Here is a 19,864-nt window from a genome sequence, read left to right as displayed (position 1 = left end):
GATGTACGAACAAGATTATGCCAAGACCTTTGATGCGGATGAACGACCCCTGGTCAGTGTGAAAAAGAACTGGATGCCCATGATGACCTGGAAAGACAATGCCCTGATTTTGCATGCAGTACCTAAAGGAGAGTTGCTAAACGGCAACAAGACCAAAGTTACGAGCGCCTTTTCCCTGGATCTAGGGGTAGCGGAAAAGTTTGGCTTCATCGAACAACCCCAAGGCGTGGTAGGGCATGTGCTGGGCCCCAATCTCCAATTCACTTGCCCCACCGTGACCTATGATGGCCAAACACCCCCCAAGGATCCCTCGAATCGAACGGACTATTATTGGGAAGGAGCGCATTATGCCGGGTCGCAACCCTCGGATTTGACCAGGGATGTGATGGATCAAATGTTTGAGGTGAAAAATAAGAGGCTTCATCTGTCCAGGATGGTGGAATGGCAGTTTAACAATCTCAACGCCTCCTTTGAAAAAGTGGTGGGGACCCGCAAACGCACCGTCATGGTCTATTCGGATCTAGTGGAATCCACTGTGGTGGGGAGTGGCAAGTTTCCCCTGTTACGGGAAGTGCAATTGTTGAGAACCGGCGAGGGAGAAAGTACGGCGGAACCCCTACACCATCAATGGATCAAAGTGCGAGGACAACAGATGGATATCTTGGAAGTGGAGATTGCCAGTACCAGTGGACCCCTGACCATCTTACCCCCTGGCAAAACCCTAGTCACCATCGGTCTCAAACAGCTATAAAAAGCCACCCACGCCACGCGAGGGTCCAAAAGCACCTCGACGTGAACCGACATGCGCGGAGGCAGTTTAACGCGGTACCACACGCCCGTGCTCACCCAACAAGAGGGCAAGGGGTTGGCCGAAGACTTGATCAAACTAGCGGGACCCCTGATCGTGCAGCAAGCCCAAGCGGGACTGCAAGATATTCAACGAGGCAAGAGTGCAGCGGAGACGTGGGCTGATCGAAGTACGCAACTCACCCGCGGGTTGAAACGCAAGGCCCCCGCGATGGCCTGGACGATGGGCAAACACAAAGCCAAACGCACTGCCCAAAATACCTATAAAAGAGCCACGCAACGCGTACGGGACATCTTTGGACTGTGAAAACAATATGGTACGTGTGGGCGGCTTTCTCAAAACGCAAAATCGCATTCGACGGAACGCGCCCGTGGACGGTTCATCTCGCCGTACCAAGTAGGGGGCACGATCTTTGGCACGTCCACTATGGCGCGCTATCCCTTGATGCACACCTCCTCTCGCCTATTGGAACCGTGGAGGTGGACGCAACGCCAACGCCGCCAGATGAAAGGGGGCACGATTTTTGGCCTGTCCACTCGCATGCGCATGGGGGATCCCAGGCAGGTGTTGTGGGTCAACCAAGAAAAAGCCAGGAGGCAACGCTGGCTCCAGCAACGTATGCGAAAGGGTATAAAAAGGGGACGACGTTAAACCACATGGACAGACCGCACCATGTCGCTCCAACTGTTTGACGTGCCCGATGTGGATTATCGGTACGAAGCCTCTCGGGAGGTGGAGTTTCAACCCGCCTTGACGGGCATCCAGCCCATCACGTTCTCCATTCCGGGCTCAGACGATTATGACGATCCCAATTCCCTCCGATTCAAAGTCAAAGTACGCCTGACCGATCCAGCGGCTGGGTATAATGGGTTGATCGCCAATCTGGCCAACTCCGATGCCAACAATTCCAGGAACACCTACTGCGTCAACAATTTTGGACACTCCATCTTTCGAGATATCACCCTGAGCATGAATGGCGTCCTCATGACCGAACAGAGCAACACCTACCATTACAGAGCCAACTTAGAAACCCTCCTGAATTACAACCGAGACGAAGGAGCCACCAAGTTAGCCCCACAAGGATGGGTCAATCAGCTGAATGTGATTGCAGAAATGGGAGCCACAGGAGCCAATTCCGATACCCCCACTGACGCTGATTGGAGTGGCAATGAAGAATTGCGTGCCTTGACCAGCCGGTTGCTGAGTGAACATTGGCACACCTTCATCATCCGCCCCCATTTGCCACCCCTCAGGACAGGCAAATTGTTGGTCCCCAATGTCCAGATGGACTTTGAATTCTTCCTCAACCCTAACACCGTCTATTTGATGGGCACCACTAACAAAGGAACCTTGAACGCCAAAAAATTTCCATGGGTATCATTGGTTGTTGGCCCGACAACTGGCCCAAGACCAGGACTGGGTCTCCCTCAAACACCACATGGACACCATGAGTGAAACGCATTTAAGAGAGACCATGGAACATCTCATTCAGTTCGAGTCGCCACGATTATACCGCGAGCATTGGACGACATGCCCAGTCGCAGACAAAGACGACGACGACGCGCTTCCTCCCGACGACCCCGCTTTCGCCAAAACGGGCGGGGGATCATGAGCGTGTTGGCCAAAGCGTATAAAATCGGTGACAAATTGGGACGTGACAAACGGTATAAACGAATGGGAGCCAAAGGGGCCATGGGTCATTACCGTCGTCTGCCTCGACCGTGGGAAGGATGATCCGACACCCCAGTAGTGTGATTGTGGCTGGCCCGTCGGGCAGCGGCAAGAGCGAGTTAGTGGAACAATGGTTACGGTACCTCAACGTGTTTCAAGTCAAACCCAACAAGATCGTCTATGCGTACGACCGATGGCAACCCCGGTTCGACCGTATGCAAAAGAAGGATGGGATTCAATTTCATCGCGAGTTACCGGACCACCGTCATTTGACCCAATGGTTTGGTCGGACGCGCGGAGGGGTGCTCGTCTTGGACGATCTGATGGAAGAAGGGGGACAGGACAAACGCGTGTTGGATTTTTTCACCAAAGATTCCCATCATCGCAACATCACCGTCTTGTATTTGACGCAAGATTTATTCCCGCCTGGCAAATTCTCCAAGACCATCAATCGCAACGCGCATTACATTGTGGCCTTCAAAAACCCCCGGGATCAAACGGGCATACGGACCATTTTACTGCAAGCCTTTCCCGACCGATGGCGTCAAGTCTTGCGCCTATTTAAACGCATCACGTCCGGTCCCTTTGGCTATTTGATGTTGGATGTGCATCCGGCGTCGGATGATCGTTACCGATTGTGGAGTCATTTAACGCCCCGAGAAGGCAAGGCGCAAGTTCATACCCTCCCCGTGGATGTCCCTGCCGTTCGAAAACGCGCTGCAACGAGAACGCGAACGTCAACGGCGGCAAAGAGAAGGCGGACAACAACTTGACTTATCGGTCCGCATGGAGACCCCGACCCTCTCGCCCGCCGGGGTGGGCTCCCCCACAGCACCTCCTCCCTTCCAGGACCTCAGCAGCATGACGGACATGGTGACCGAATTGACCCGACCGGTCGATCGAGCCCAATTGGATCAAGAGATTGAGGATTTTCACTTGACCTACCCGGTCAATGTGGACGATGCCTTGAATGCGTTTACGCTACCGCCCGTGGCAGGCACAGGCACCGCCCCGGCCACCACCACCACCACGGCGCCGCCACCACCCTCCATCACCACCGCCCCCACCACCACGGCGACTCAAACCCGTCCCACCACGTCCACCCGAACACGCCCCACCACCACCACCAGCTCCAGACGACCCAGACCACGTCCTGTCACCACCGCCACGACCACCACCGCTCCCTCACGCCCCTCCACCGCCCGCCGCAGCGCCGGGGCAGGGACCAGGACGACTACCTCCACGATGACGACCCCTACAGGACGTCCCACCATCGCGGCCAAACAACCGCGACGACGCCCCCGCGTGCCGTCTCCCCCATCCCCGGATTCTTCCCCTCCTCCGTCGGAGGACGACGATGGCGATGAGGACGAGGACGATCGACGGCGGGGATTAAGGCGACGGTTGGATTTGCTCAATGAAGATGCTCAACAACGTGCTCGAGGGAGGCGCATTCGCAATATCACGCATACCAATACAGTCACCACGGTGTACGAAGATGGGGGAGGCCGTCCTTCCGTGCGCCGCACCTCTACGCGAACCTCCAGCCCAAGTCCACCACCGCCACCACGCCGAGGACGTGGCCGTGGCTGTGGCCGAGCACGTGGACGTGGTCGACGACCGTGAATGTGAAAAAAAGATATAAAAACAGGGTCCTTCCTTCTACCGTCCCAGAACCATGTGTGGCCGATGTCGAAGTGCTATGGCCCCTAGACGCAAACGCAAACGCAAACGCACCCCGACCCGACGTCGACCACCCGCCAAACGACCACGGTCTAGGACCTATGGTCAAGTGGGGGGTGTCGCGCCCAGCCTGCCTATCGGGATTCTCAAAGCCGGTTATGGGATCACTAAAGCCATCGGGGAGCATCAACAAAAGCGAGCCATCAAAATTGCCGAAAAACGCCGACGAGAAGTGGAATCAGGCAAACGGAAACGCTATGCGGGTGAATCGTTTAATTGTTCTATCATGTGAAAAAAAGTAGAAAAGGGAACAGGCGTGTCCTCCGTTGGACAGACAAGGGATCATCATGCGCTGTGGTCCACGACGAAAACGACGCCGAAAGCAACGAGGGGGGATCCTCCCAGTGTTCCTCATCCCCGCTGCCATCGCTGCAGCCAAGGCGGCAGCGGCCGGAGCCGTCAGTGGAGCCGCGGGTTACGGTGCTAAAAAAGCCATCCAAGCAGCGACGCGCAAGAAAAAAGTGGGCAAGATCAGTGCAGCGCAATGGGCGGCCAATCAACGACGGGTCCAGCGGATGTTAGGTCGAACGGGTTTGCCTCCGTTGCGGATGCTATAAAAGAAACGCCTGGTTGGGAACAAGACTCCAATTGAGGATGGTCCGTGGACCCAATGGACGCCGACATCGTTATTTCCCCCGAATACGACGCCGTCGACGTGGATTGCAACGTGGAGGCGTGCTACCCATGTTGGCCATGGCTCTCTCGCCTTGGGCGTTTAAGAAGAAGAAACGCCCACGGCGGGCGCCCCGACGTTGAGGGGACCACTCCCAAGAAAAGAAAAGCCGTCACGTTTGCTTTGGACTGGGATGAACAGTATGACGCGGTCCTGTGTTCACGGTGTCGAGATCACATGCAAACGCATTATCATGGCGAATTGTGTGGCAGGTGTGGGGCCATTTTTACCATAAATAGACCTTGGTCCTTGCCTGAACTCAAGATTCATCATGGCGTGGCGCATGGAACGTCAAGCCCCGTTCTTGAAAAGCGTCCTACAAGAAGCCAATCAACACAAGCGACAAGAATTGTTGCGGATGGCGAATGCGGATCAGATCAATGCGATTAGTGAATTGGTGATGAACACCCTCCGTGGCACCGTCCCCCGCTCCCGACACACCATCACGTTGCTCAAACCCCACGCCCAGAGTTTACGCGCCATGGCCAAACCCGCGCATTCCGTGAAACGACGACGCGCCATCATGATGGCTCAAAAAGGCGGCGCCCTCTGGCCTGAACTCTACCGATGTTATAAACGTTGCATGCGCTAGACAAGACACCTCAGTTGCACCATGGAACCCGAGATGGTGAGCACCACGGTGGACAACGCCCCTGCTTTTTTACAATTAAGAGACAAGTACAAACAAGAATTGGTGGAAGATACCCGCTTGACCAAAGCCGCCGATTTGGCCGCCAAACAACATGTGCTCCTGACCAGTGATGCCCCCGATGCCTTGAAACGGCCTCAACTCAAAGCCGTGAGCCGTCAATTACGCCATTGGACCAAAAAAGTGCGCCAACCGTTTGGGGTCCCGGCCGGTGGCGTGAGCGCGACAGGGGCCACGACCCCTGGCGACGATGATTTTGAGGCGGGGCCTATGCAAGCGTGGTTTACGCAATTGGTGAAGGCGACCCAGGGTATAAAACAAGGGTCCACGCCTGCAGGACCCAGAAAACCACCTGTCCCGCCCAAACCGAACATCACCCCCAGTGCCAAAAAGAAACTCAAGTTTACGCCTCAACCGAGCAGCGCCGAGTTGGCACACGAGCTGCCCTTTTCAGAGGAGCCTGGAACAGAACCCTGGGATACCCCCAGTGAACGTGTGGACTCCATCAAGAAATCGGTCAAGCGCGGGATTCGCAAAAAAGCCGCCGGGGTCGCCAAAAAGAGAGCCGAAAGTCTGGCCAAGAAAGCGTTGGATTGGAAATCGTGGAAAACCCCGTGATGGGACGGACCCGGAGATGCCGTGCTGCTGCACCCCGTGCCCGACCGAGGCGACGACGATCGCAACGCGGGGGCAAGTTATTTGATGTGCAAAACCTCCTCAACAAGACAAGCATTGAATTTCATTGGCCCGGCTATCAGTACATGGGACCTGGGACCCATTTGAAAAAAAGATTGGCCCGTGGGGATCCCGGCATCAACCGGTTAGACAGGATTGCTAAAGTGCATGACATGGACTATGATAAAGCCAAGACGTTGAAAGATAAATGGGTGGCGGATCGCAAGATGATTGCTAAGATTGATCAACTCCGTGGCCGCAAAACCCTGACGGAGCGCATTGTCAGACGCATCATGAAAACCAAACTTCGATTGGGCATGTGAACAAAAAAAAGACCCTTATGTTAACACAGTCATAAAAAGACAACATGGTTGAATTGCAACGACACCTATTTTAATAAACTCATTATTGTTCTTACAAGTAGTGGTCCATTTGCTGTAACGCGTTCGCACGAAGGGTTGTACTGTATCCTCCTCAGGCTCGGACTCAGCCCAATCTAACGGCAACCACGGGAGGGGAAAGGGACGGTCCAATTGCTCGTCCAACCATTGCCATCGTTGACGCGGAATCGATTCCACCCGCTTCTCATATTTTTGTTTCTGCAAGGCTTTCCACCCCTCCTCGCCCAAGGCTCGCTTTTTCTCCGCCTGCAACGCCCGCCGCCGCACATTCAACCGATGTTTGTAGGCCTCGTAGGTCCCCTCCTCCTTCATTTTCTGCATCCAGTTCTTTTGACATTGCGCGTTCTTGCGTTTCACCTCATTGCGTTTTTCCTCTGACATGGCATGGTAGCGTCGCATGCCCTCTTGGACCTTTTTGGCCTTGAAGGCCTCGTACTCCCCGTTGGCTTTCATACGCGCCATGCGTTCGTAGTAACGCCGACGGTGAAGGGCTTTCACCTCCTCGATCCCGTTGAAGGCCGCATACTGTCGCTGCCGATACAGTTTTTGATGGATCTTATTTTTCTCGGGGTCCCTCTTTGTTTTTGGGAGCTGGCTCGATCCGGGCGTATCCATGCTCCACTTCCAGCAATCGGGCAGCACACACGTCTGCTAACGCCCGTAACTTTCGGAACGGGTGGTTCTGATGCACCCTGGCACGACGGTCCCGCTGCTGCTGCACAATGCGCTCTCGGTGCCGGTGGTAATAGTCCCGATTCAGGCTGCGTACTTGGTCCGCGTGGGTCGCTCGGTAACGGTTGCAGGCCAGTCGGTTCGCCTCTCGGGCTTTGGCTTTCTGTTCGGGGGTGGTGGCTGGTTTGGGTAGACGTGGTGGTTTCAGCTTCTTTTTGGCCGCCCGCCGTTCACGCTTCTGTTGCAATAGTCTCTCTCTGTTTTTCATATACCACTCGTGCTTCAGTTGTTTCGCCTTCTCGGGATTTTTGTTGGGCATCTCGAACACAACTGACGATTGTCCTGGACGCTGGACTCTATCTAGGGTAAACTCCACCAATCACAGCCCTCGGTCCAGGAATGGTGCGGGTGGAGGGAATCTGGTACCCATGGGGGGGACCACCCCTGATATTCCTCCTGTCGATCAAACCCCTCACCTGACCATCATCGGACCCTCACCTGACGATCATGTGACATCACGTGTTTTGTTGGTATACAAAAACCCCTCACCTGACCATCACCTGAGTCCTTTCTACCATTCTCCTGACGCTCATGTGATATCACCTGAGTCCCTTCCACCAATCTCTTGACGCTCATGTGACATCACGTGTTTTTTTTTTTTTGGTCTATAAAAGCCAGTGTCTGGCGCGGAAGAATTCAAATTGTTTCCTCTTTCATGGCGGACGACCTCTTGTATCCCTTTAGTGACGAAGAGGAGGATGCTCTGTTGGACCGAGCGTTTGACCGGTGGGAACAATTGGGAGGCGGCTCCGCCCGAGGCCCTCTCTTTCAATTCACTATGCAACCCATCGGTCGACGACGCCGCTGGCGCGAGGTGGTGGAGCTGGCGCAATTCAATGCGCAATTACGGCAATTGAGGGATCCTGTCCCTGGGGATAACATTGGCATGGCCTTGACCGAAGCGTTACACCAAGCCATTGAAACGGAACTGGACCGCGAGCAGCGACCCGCCCATCATTTTGTGAATTTTGCCATTACGGCTCATGGGTTCACCCACGCTTATCAAACAGCCAATTTCACCGTGGGGGAGTTTTTACAGCGCACTGCTCGTTTGGATGAGATGTTAGCCACCTTGGCCGGCAAGTTGAGTAGCAATGAAGCCTTCAACCCCGATCGCGGTTTCCAAGTGGATGTGGTGTTTGTCTCCATGCCTGGCCGAGGGTCCGGTCGACGTAAACAACACAATCCTGGTCGACTGTGTCTGGATCGAGAGAACGAGAAAAAAAAATGTATCATCCCCATCCGAAACAGAGATGCCTTATGCTGTGCCCGTGCTATCGTTACCATGCGAGCCCATTGCCATAAAGATCAAGGCGTGGACGGGTTTCGCGACTGGGAGAATCTCAAACGTGGGTATCCTGTGCAGCAACGTCAAGCCCAGGCACTCCATCAGCAAGCAGGGGTGGCTGAGGGTCCCTGTGGTTTGCCAGAACTTCGCCAATTTCAACAGGCGTTGGGGTCTCAATATCAATTGTTAGTGATGACCCGGATGAAACCGTTCTTTCTGATCTTCAAAGGCCCCGCCGCTCCCCATCAGATTCGTTTACTGAAATCCAATGATCATTTTGATGGCTGCACGTCTTTTCCTGCTTTTGTGAACCGTTCCTATTATTGCCTGGACTGTGAACGGGGGTTCAACACCAACGACCGAACCAATCATACCTGTCAAGGGAGACGCTGCAAAGCGTGCGGTCGATTTGATTGTCAAGATTATATGCGCGGTACCCGCCCCACGGAGTATTGCAGTCTGTGTCACCGCAAGTTTTATGGTGGGTATTGCAAACGTCATCATGAAGTCACCAAGCAATGTCAATCGATCAAAATCTGTCTCAAGTGCCAGGCCCAGTACACGGTCGTCCCTAACAAACGTCACTAGTGCGGGCACGCCAAATGCCCCGTGTGTCGGGCATGGGTGCCCATCCAGGACCACAAGTGTTACATTCAACCCGTGGTGGAGGACGAGGAGCCAGAACCAACCGAGGAGGGGGGAGGTGGCATAGTGGCGCCACCCCCTCCCCTGTTTGTTTATGCGGATTTTGAAGCCATGCAGAATGCGGAAGGGGTGTTTGTGGCTAATTTGTTGTGTTATTCGTCCAACGAAGAAACCACCATCCATGGGTTGGACGGGGAGGACTGTGCCCTACAATTGTTGCGCGATTTGGATGACCTGGTTCATGTGCCGGACAGTGACGAGGAGCGGGAGATTCTCGTGGTGTTTCACAATTTGAAAGGTTTCGATGGTATGTTTATTTTGCACGAACTGTACCAGCAACAACGCGAGGTGGTGGATCAACTGACTGTGGGCGCTAAAGTGTTGTCTTTCAAGAGCGGACCCCTCAAATTCATTGACTCGTTGTGTTTCTTGCCCATGCCACTCGCCTCTTTTTCCAGCACCTTCAATTTGACCGAATTAAAGAAGGGCTTCTTTCCTCATTTGTTCAATACCCCCGATCACCAACAGTACGTGGGCCGCATTCCCCCAATTTGGAATTTTACGATCCCGAGGGTATGATGGCCAAAAGGAAAGACGAACTGACTCGTTGGCACGCAGATCAAGTGCGTCGCAATGTGCCCTTCCATTTCCAGCAAGAAATGATCGAGTATTGCAAATCGGATGTGGCTCTGTTGAAAGCCGGGTGTGAAGCCTTTCAGCAAGAATTTGAGCGGCAGGCTGGCTTCAATCCCATGGCCAAATGCATCACCATCGCCAGTGCTTGCAATCTGTATTGGCGCAAGCACCATTTGACCCCCGACACTATCGCCGTCGAACCTCTGGGGGGGCTGGCGAGGGGCCCAAGTCAACCAATCCCTCAAGGCCCTGCAATGGCTGTATTACCAAGAACACCTCCTTCCCAAGCAGGGGGCCTGTGCCGACCGCATTCGACACGTCCGTAACGGGGACGAACAGTCCGTCCGAACCATCGCCAACAGCTATTTTGTCGATGGGTATGATCCCCCGACTCGCACTGTCTACGAATTTCATGGGTGTCTTTACCATGGTTGTCCCCACTGTTATCCCAACCGTTCTGTCAAGCATTATGCGGTGCCGGACCGAAGCGTGGAAGAACTGTATCAGGCCACGCTCTCCAAACGCATGGCCCTGCTCCTAGCAGGCTATACGGTGATCGAAATGTGGGAGTGTGAATGGGATAACTTGGTGCTCACCGATGAAGCCGTCCAACGTTTCCTGAAGTCGTTCGATCTCCCCGACCCTTGTAACCCCGCGAGGCCTTTTTTGGGGGTCGCACCGGCGCGGTGGCACTGCATGCCGTGGCTGGGGAGGGCGAGGAGATACGCTATGTGGATGTGACCTCCCTGTACCCGTGGGTGAACAAGAACTGCCCTTACCCTATCGGTCATCCGACGATCATCACCCAACCTGCCGACCAGTCCCTGGATTCGTATTTTGGATTGGCCACCGTGGACATTCTTCCCCCGGCTGGTCTATTCCACCCCGTCTTGCCTGTACGCTGTGGCCAAAAGCTCACCTTTCCTCTCTGCCGCGCCTGTGTCCAGGCGGAGCAAGCCCAACCCATGTTGACCAGAACCCAGTATTGCCCTCATTCGGACGCTGATCGCACGCTACGCGGAACCTGGTGCACGCCCGAGCTGGTCAAAGCCGTCGAAAAGGGGTACACCCTTATCAAGATCCACGAAGTCTGGCATTTTCCCCCCGAGCAACGCCAAACGGGTCTTTTCGCCAATTACGTCAACGCCTGGTTGAAGTTGAAACAAGAATCCGCGGGGGGGCCCAGCTGGTGTCAGACCCTCGAGCAGAAACGAGACTATATTCTTCGCTACCAGGAACGAGAGGGCATCCGACTGGATATCGCCAGCATTGCCAAAAATCCCGGTCGCAAGGCCACGGCCAAACTGATGTTGAACAGTTTCTGGGGTAAGTTTGGCGAGCGTATCAACAAACCCACCACCGTCACCGTCCAATCCCCCGCCCATTTGTTCAGGCTCATCTCCGATGCTGCTCTCGATATCAGCACTCTCCGCCTCTGTACTGACGACATCCTAGAGGCTGTCTACACCAGTGTCCAAGACAATGCCGTCAAAGGTACCAAGACCAACATCTTTGTGGCGGCCTTCACCACCTGTCACGCCCGGTTGAAACTCTACGAGTCTCTCGACACCCTTCAACAGCAAGTCCTTTACTATGATACGGACAGTGTGATCTACCGATGGCGTCCCGGTCAACCCTCCATTACCACGGGTGATTTTTTGGGGGACATGACGGATGAAATAGATGGGGACGTCATCACCGAGTTTGTTTCTGGGGGTGCCAAGAATTATGGGTACACGACCCGCGCAGGTAACGTGGTGTGCAAGGTACTCGGTTTCACTTTGAACGTCCGCGGCTCCGCCATTCTCAATTTTCACACGATGAAAGACAATATTCTCTCGGAATTAGACTCGCCTCAGGACTCTCGCCGAAATATGAACCTAGTCACCCCCTATCATTTTCACAGGGATCTAGAAAAGAAACAAATTCAAGTGGTTCCGCGCGTGAAGCAGTATGGGTTGGTGTTTGACAAGCGCTTCATCGATGTGACCACCCGATCCAGTTTTCCCTATGGCTACGAAAGGATTGGGGATGAACTCGACCTCTTGTTAGATTTTTAAAAAAGGGCGTGACGTCACTAGGGTGTCACACACGTCCCGCTTGTTACCAGGCTCCCCTCGAGATGTTGATTAAAAAAAATGAATTTTTTGCAAGGTCAGAATTTGTGTGTGTCTGTTCTTTACCCCATAGGTCACGTGAATTTCTATGACCATATATGGGCATTGTGACGTCACTTGGTCACATGACCTCTATGCTTGATTCTGATTGGTTCCCCAACATTTTGCTGCGCTCTGATTGGTTAGGAACCTATTATAGCCTGCATTACTACTATTGTTGTCTTGTTACCATGTTCAAACAATAGCGTAGCTCCCCTATTAGTAATCCCGGGATTCATCCTCACCAGAAAAGGTTAACGCCCACTTGTGGGGGGGGGAGGGGAGGGTACTCTCAAGCATTTTGAATAGTTGAGACAAGCGAAAACCAATATAATATACACACGTATAGAATAATGATAGAATAACGGTACCCTATCTAAGGATCCCATCGGCAACACAAAGGATACCATATTTAAGGATGGAGATCCTCATCCTACCAGGCGGGAGTACCCCCCTGGGGGAAACGCTCAAAACGTCGGGTTTTTTTTTCTTTTCTGACCACCTACCCTTCTCGTAAGACAAAATTAACACTACCTTCTCACTTAGGGAAAAATGTGGTGTTATAAATTTAATCCGTTGCCGATAGCAACACGTCCCTTAAATTCCCTAAGGGTATTCTGCATTCGAGCACTATGTTTAAAAATTCAGTTTGAGCTAGCAGTGGACATGAACAGAAGAATTCAGATTTAGAAACGAAGACCCGGAGATAGTTCACGCTTGTGTAAGTAGTTTTTCAAGAGTTTTTCATGCTTTCAGCGAATTTCTCATCATTTTAGCGAATCCTTCTGTAAATCGCACTATTAATCCTCGAAATGTAGAAGTGAAAGAAGCGAGCCGATTTCGACGCGTGAATTAACTTGAACTGTAAGAAAACTGCGACACTGAGAATTAAATAATGAATCTTGAAGAACAGCGAAACGACGACAACAGTGGCTTAGGGAAGGGATAGGTAGGCAGTTTCCCGGAAACCTTAACTGATCCTACCGGGGCAAGTTTGACTTTATTAACTCAGTGTTGAAGACAAATTTTTGTGTATTTACCGATCTTTGTTTTCCGAATACATGAATAGCATCTAAACAGTCTGGCTATATAAACCGCGTTTAGAAAAATACGAATATCCGGTTGTATTGATATCTACATTTTTAAGTTCACCTCTGTCTTTGAGAACTTAAATTACAGGTAACATGTACAAATTCTCACATCAAGTCGTTTAGCATCTTATTATTTTTTCAGAAGACGATGGTTTTTAGACGTGTGTCTGCCTCAAGAGACCACACAGTGTAAGAAAAGGAACATATACACGCAGCAGGATGTTCATTAGAAAATTAAAGTACAGCACAGAATACTAATGACGTCAGATGACTAATTTGCAATGTTTGTCTGACTTCTGCCATTTTTTCATGATAAAAGTCAGACAAATTGACATTTTAAAGACAAAAAGACAAACAACATTGAGGAATTTGTTTGTCCGGGTTTGAGTTCTATAAATGATACCTGTGCCAGCGCTATCGCGAATGGAGAGCAGGTATTTTTTAAGCAAAGGCACAAAAGAGGGCAGCAAATTCTTATTGGTACAGCTGATAAAGTAATGATACCTGTTTCCTTTTGTTTCTGAGCCATCGAAGAAGATCTCTGTTTGGAACATATTCCATGATTAACATAATGGGAGGTGATTGGATCCAGTAGCCGAGCATGCTCACAATATTAGGGTGTGTCCCGACTTCCTTCATCAGCTCGATTTCCTGAACTAACTGCCTTTTGTCTTGCTCCGTGGCATTTTCTGAAGAAAAGGAAAGACATCTACAAAAAATCTAGTAACCGTGACCTACGTAAATACTACAGGATATCAGCTAGTACTAAACAACTAAAAGCAGATGTAAAGAAAAAAAGAACCAATTAATAAAAATGAAAGTATATTTAACCACTGAAAATAAAACACAGTCAAGGTCCTGATTTCTGCTTGAGAAAAAATCTATTTATTAAAAAAAATGGCTCCCTAAGTTAAGTGACTTAGATAAAACAAAGTCACAAAGAAAAGAGCCGTCAGTTCTCTTCATTTAGCGATCACCAGGCACGACATGTAGCATGATGTAATACTGGATGATCTTTTAGTCCGGAAACTTGTCTCTTTAATTCTAGACGTCACGTTTTGTGTTCTTTAATTGCTTCCCTATTCTCGACCCATGAGCACTTCATCTCCAGTAATATGACTTTCCTTGAGGACCGTTGAGTGTACATTTGTAATCCCAACGCATGTATCCAATTGGCTCACTTTCATTGACTCTGCATAGACAGGGACGTCCCAGTATGCGTTTTGTAGGTGGGTTGCATAAAGGGTTTTCGGCTTACCGTCATCGTCATCACTATCATCATTATCATCATCAAGCTCTAAGGCGCTTTACAATAAATGTTTTCAACTTAAACGACTAGAAAACAGTAACTCGTTTGATTACAAAAATGAAAAATTGTTAAACAAAACTAAGAAATAAAAATAACGCTTAGAAGTTTTTAAAGCTTTAAGATTGCTCTTCGAAGGACGAATATTCAAACTCCATTTTACACTGTAAGTGTTCTGGAAAATCTTTCTAAAGTTTAGGGTCACAAAACAGAAAAGCATGATCGTCCGGTAAAATTTTAACCTTGATCTGGGTGGTGTCACTAACAAGTTCATGGTTGATGATCGTAAACCCCTAACAGGTTTGTAAGTTTGAAACAAATGATGGTTATAGGTCGGACTACAGTAACTCGTTTGATTACAAAAATGAAAAATTGTTAAACAAAACTAAGAAATAAAAATAACGCTTAGAAGTTTTTAAAGCTTTAAGATTGCTCTTCGAAGGACGAATATTCAAACTCCATTTTACACTGTAAGTGCTCTGGAGAATCATTCTAAAGTTTAGGGTCACAAAACAAAAAAGCATGATCGTCCGGTACAATTTTAACCTTGATCTGGGTGTCACTAACAAGTTCATGGTTGATGATCGTAAACCCCTAACAGGTTTGTAAGTTTGAAACAAATGATGATTATAGGTCGGACTTGCATAATTTAAAATCCGCCACTCATGCTCCAAGGGAGGCCGGTGTAATTCTCTAGGTAAAGCAGTAATGTGGTCATATTTACAACCACACACGCGATCAGAGAAAGTTCTCAACTGACTGAGACCTGTGAATAACGTATTTAGGAAGACCACAGAAGAGAATTCGAACGACCAATCTACACATTACGAAGGCATGCACTAACATTTTGGTTTAATAATTTGATATCGTGTCACAGCCCTGAGAAGTAATTATACGGACTGCACTGTTTTGCCATTTTTGACTACAACAGCCCTATATTCAGGTTAACCCATTCATCGTCAGAGTAGTCAAAGGTAGGCTAGATTAAAGCGCTATATACTTTTCAATACATTTAATGACACATAAACTCGAGCCTGCCTAAGACCACTTATAACACGACTAACCCTGGAGCACACCTTATCAATGTGCTGGTCTCACTGAAGGTTTTTGTGTCTACATTGATATATTCATTACAAAACGTCTATCCAACAGTCGATTTAGCAGAGGCCCACGGCGACACTTTGGTTTGGTAAACTGCAAACACTCAGGGAGGTCATTAACATGCATAGGAAAAAATAAAGGACCTAAAATGGACCCCTGAGGTATATCACCCTGTTACTGATTGGGGTATTGAGATGCTGTTTTACACAATATAATAGTTGCTGCCTATCGGATTAAATAATTGAATCCTGTTAAGAGTCACTCCCGTGAATCAGTTAAGCATTGAGACGTCTGTTGAAAGAATAAGTCAACTTTTTGCCATATTCTGAATTCACGCACCTCTTAGAACTTTTGTAGCAACAATACGTCCCTCATGCAAATCCGAACTGTGATCCTTGCGTTTCGAGGATGTCATCTTTTCAGGTAGCCCCCTCATCACGCTCTTATAAACTCTTCCAGAAGCACCTCTTCCCAGTTCCTCCATGGTAGTAACCCGTTCGGGTGGCACTTCTAGCAACATAAGCTGAATTATGACGGACTCACTGGATCAAAGTGCACATTTAATGTAAATGAAATTTCTCGTCATAAATCATGGGCTTGTGGTAGTGCTTAAATCAGGGAGAGCTTCCTTAGTTGATACAGTGTAGTCAAAAGTTATACTGCCTTCGCCTGTAAGAAAGGTCACTTGTGGCCTTCATCATTAATTTTTAGGGTAAGGGTTTGGTACGTCTGGAATTATTATTTCAAACTCCAGAGACGTTTATTTTGGCTTCATGACCATTGTGACCTATATGATAGACATCACAAAGAGCCCTCAAACATAAAAATTAATTAATTCTGTCAAACATGAAGTCTTCTACACAGCCAGCCGTCACTTGGGCCGTCACAAAAACATTCTCTCCAAAATTACATTACTTAAATTTACGTAAGGAGGGGCTTTGCACAACGACCCCAAAAAAGCACAGTAAACCTGTACACAACAGTGCAAACGTTTGGTGCAATGTAAGTTAGTTCCTATGTTTACTGAGTGTGTTTGTTGGGCTTCGCCCCACTGCACATTTTTTAGAGAATAACCTTATTGACGTATTTCAAAAGAAGCACTTGTAGAAAAAGGAATTTTTCAGTCCACCAATCTAAGAAACGAGATTGGAATAACTACGTCCTGGCTTATACTTTAAGAAAGCTCTATGTGGTTGCGCGGTTTTGTTTTGTCAAGTATAAAAAAGACTTTTCTCTTTTGAAGCACGCATATTTTAGCGACCCAAAAGCTGGTGGCTGTATAAATTACAAAAAAAATCACCGATCAACTAACACAGCCCCATAACGTTGGCTTTTGGCGGGAAGCTCGATTCAAATTCCTTTAAGCGGGAGAAGTCGACCGCTATGGCGACGGCGTCCCTCACCTCTTCGCGAACTGATTAACCTCGCTTCGCTTGCTTGTAATAAGTGACAAATTTTTACCCCGTATTAGTGACAAAAAGAGGTCGATTTGGTGCTTGCCAAGTCCTGACGATGCAACCCTGCGAGCAGAGATTTCTCACTTGCATGGCTTTTAGCGTTTATGAAGTCGTTCGCGTCGCTTGTCAGTCGCGTAGTGACAAGCGACTGACAGACGATGCGAACGAATTCGTAAACGCTAAAAGCCATACAAAACAGAAACCTCTGCCCGCAGTGTATGACGATGCAAAAGGCCTTGCTCAACAGATCAACAGGTTACTACAGGAGAGTCTCCAATAATGTTTTTCAATACCATGATCGCGACGAAAATTTCTTTGCAATCCCGTAATTCCGATGGTTATAAATCAGTTTCGGTATCCCACCTTCCGTGTATACTTTCAATCCGAAATCTTGACCCGATTTTCGCTTAAAATCAGAATCCGGTCCGGGAATCCCGTGCTTTAAATGAGGAAAATCTCGTATCCCGAAAGACCTTTTGGCGACCTTTCTAAAGAACAACTCACCAATTCCTGATTTTCGGAAAATTTCGGTGACTGATTTAGTACGGGTAGTACGGGGTGGCTCAGAGTTCATGGGCATGTTTTCACCATCAGCAGCTTTATCCCTCTTTCTTCGACGAATATAGAGGACGACTACCACTACAATAACAGCAACCACAATGAGCGAAACAACCACCCCTGCTACAACAGCGGCCGTGTTGTTCTTGTTGGTGGTGAATATGATAAACCCTTCGTTCTCGTAATCATTATCACTATGAAAAGAACGCTGAAATACGGCGTACTTGGTATCATCGTCAAGCTTTCCGTTTAGATACTTCACAACTAGTAAAAAAAAAAACAAAACAAAGAAACGTTACAGTTAGAGAACCATTGTTCTGTGTTTTAACTCTTACCATGAGAATATCTCGCAGAGGGGCTCTAAGCATATCCACCGAGTCCTTTTTATTTAGCCGGAATTTTAGGGAGATTTTCTTTCAGTAGCAAAGTTGAGAATGTAAAGGCAATGACTTGACAGTTTCACCGTGGAAATAAAGTAACAGTAAATCAACGCAGAAATCAATTCACAAAATGCAGGTATTGCTAATTGCCTGTAACTGCGTTATCCCAGCCAAGCCTTTTGTTTTGAGCCCGGGGGAGGAGTGGGTAGGGAACTAAAAAAAGAGGTTTGGTTAGGGGTGTGTCGACGAGGCCTTTAAACCCTGATCCTAGTTAAAACAAAACCCGCTTATTTCGCTTCCTTGTTGGACAAGAGCCTTTTTTGCATAGCGCAAATACACTTTATTTATAAAAAAAAATCTCCTTGGTTTCTTTGATTTCGAGTGTGAATGCATTTTGGACTTGTAAAAACAGATACCACCATGCATATAGATCGCTCCCTATCGTATTCCCTACATATTCAACCTTGTTCAAGGCATTAGTTACTGAACGATACTTTATTCAAGACACTAACGTTATGGTCACACTATACCGGGGGTCAACTGAATAAACCTTTTGCACGTGTAATTTACAAGTGTAGCTATTGTTTTCAGACTCTAAAATAATGGCTACACTTTTAACTTATACGTGTAAAAGTAAAGCTACCCGGCCTAGTGTGAACGTAGCCTAAATAGTGAAATTTTATACGCTGTTCAAGACACAGTAGGCAGCTTAAGCAACAACGACGAAAACAGGAGTGAAAACATAACTAAAAAAATGAATTTGCGTCCTTTTAACCTTTATCGCGTCTACTTAGAACAGTTCAATTCGTCAAATGTAATGCTTCATCCATGTTCAAATAAAGAAAGGAAAATCTGTCGCCGTATGTCGACGTCCACCACAAAACGTCCCATTGGGAGGTTTCACATCGTAGTCGTGCAGTGGACGTCAAAGAAAAGTACTAAAAGCGTGATGCACGAGCAGAGCTGTTGTTTTGCTCATAAATTCGATAGTTTTTTTGACGTTGTCGTAGTCGTCGTCGTAGTTGCTTAAACTCGCTATTACCGCGAAACCATGCCCTGTTTGGTGTCACATACCTCTTTACGCTAAATAAGAGAGTGACCCAAAGGTTCAGAGACAACTTACCGGCAGCTCTGCGTTTTCTTTTAGGATTGGTTACACCATTTCGTGAGTAGTATTTCCCGTCTCCAACTGGGAATTCTGTTGTGAACAGACCCTTTGAAAACTCGGCAGTAATGTAAGGCTTTCCTTCCTCTTGATCTTCGTAAGTCAGGTCGACTGTTTCGTATTTAGTATCCGCAGTGTTTCCCAGAACATCTTTTTCTTTTAATGGTGTGACAATTATCTGAAAATAGCTACAGAAAGGTCATAGAGAGTTTAAGCTTCACGTATACGGCAAACGGCAAACGTCAGATTCAAGTTGAGAATTTCTCAAAATAGAAAATGAGCAGATAAAAACAGTTCAGAAAATTCTGATGGATAAAAAATTACGTGAAACTACTAATCTATGTGTAGAAATAATAATATAAACAGTAGGCGACAAGCAAAGGGAAAACTCTTTCACGTGGTACAAATTCGCGTTTGGCGTTTGACGTAAACGTGATGCTTAACCTCTCTAATATCATGTACAGTTAGATATCGATGGAATTATTCCCCCGAAAGCGGTTCCTTCGGGATCAAATGAAAGTTAGCTCTGAAACTATTAAACGGCAAATTTTCTAAGTAGGCAACATCGCAAAAGCTACGTCATAGTGCACTTTGACTCGCGAATTATTAGCACGACAAAACAGCCCACACTTTGCGACGCCACTTCTATGGTTTCTCCACGAAATGACGTCTGAGGAATGACCGCAGAAATCTATTTAACGGCTCACAAATTTGCCAACCACTTCATGT

General features: G+C 48.5%; 1 protein-coding gene across 1 annotated transcript in view; it reads right to left on the bottom strand.

Moving 5' to 3' along the window:
- Positions 1 to 19,864, bottom strand: part of LOC140953661 (protein sidekick-2-like) — an 82,159-nt gene that overhangs the window by 20,870 nt on the left and 41,425 nt on the right. Inside the window, exons 18-21 of the mRNA XM_073403073.1 lie at positions 19,094 to 19,323; positions 17,537 to 17,854; positions 15,915 to 16,085; positions 13,673 to 13,857 (exon numbers count right to left, since the gene is read on the bottom strand). Of these exons, the coding sequence (XP_073259174.1) occupies positions 13,673 to 13,857; positions 15,915 to 16,085; positions 17,537 to 17,854; positions 19,094 to 19,323 (904 nt within the window). The remainder of the gene's footprint in view (positions 1 to 13,672; positions 13,858 to 15,914; positions 16,086 to 17,536; positions 17,855 to 19,093; positions 19,324 to 19,864) is intronic.

Source organism: Porites lutea, chromosome 12 (assembly GCF_958299795.1).
Source record: "Porites lutea chromosome 12, jaPorLute2.1, whole genome shotgun sequence".
NCBI classification, from domain to species: Eukaryota; Metazoa; Cnidaria; class Anthozoa; order Scleractinia; family Poritidae; genus Porites; species Porites lutea.
This window is presented reverse-complemented; position numbering and strand designations above follow the sequence as displayed.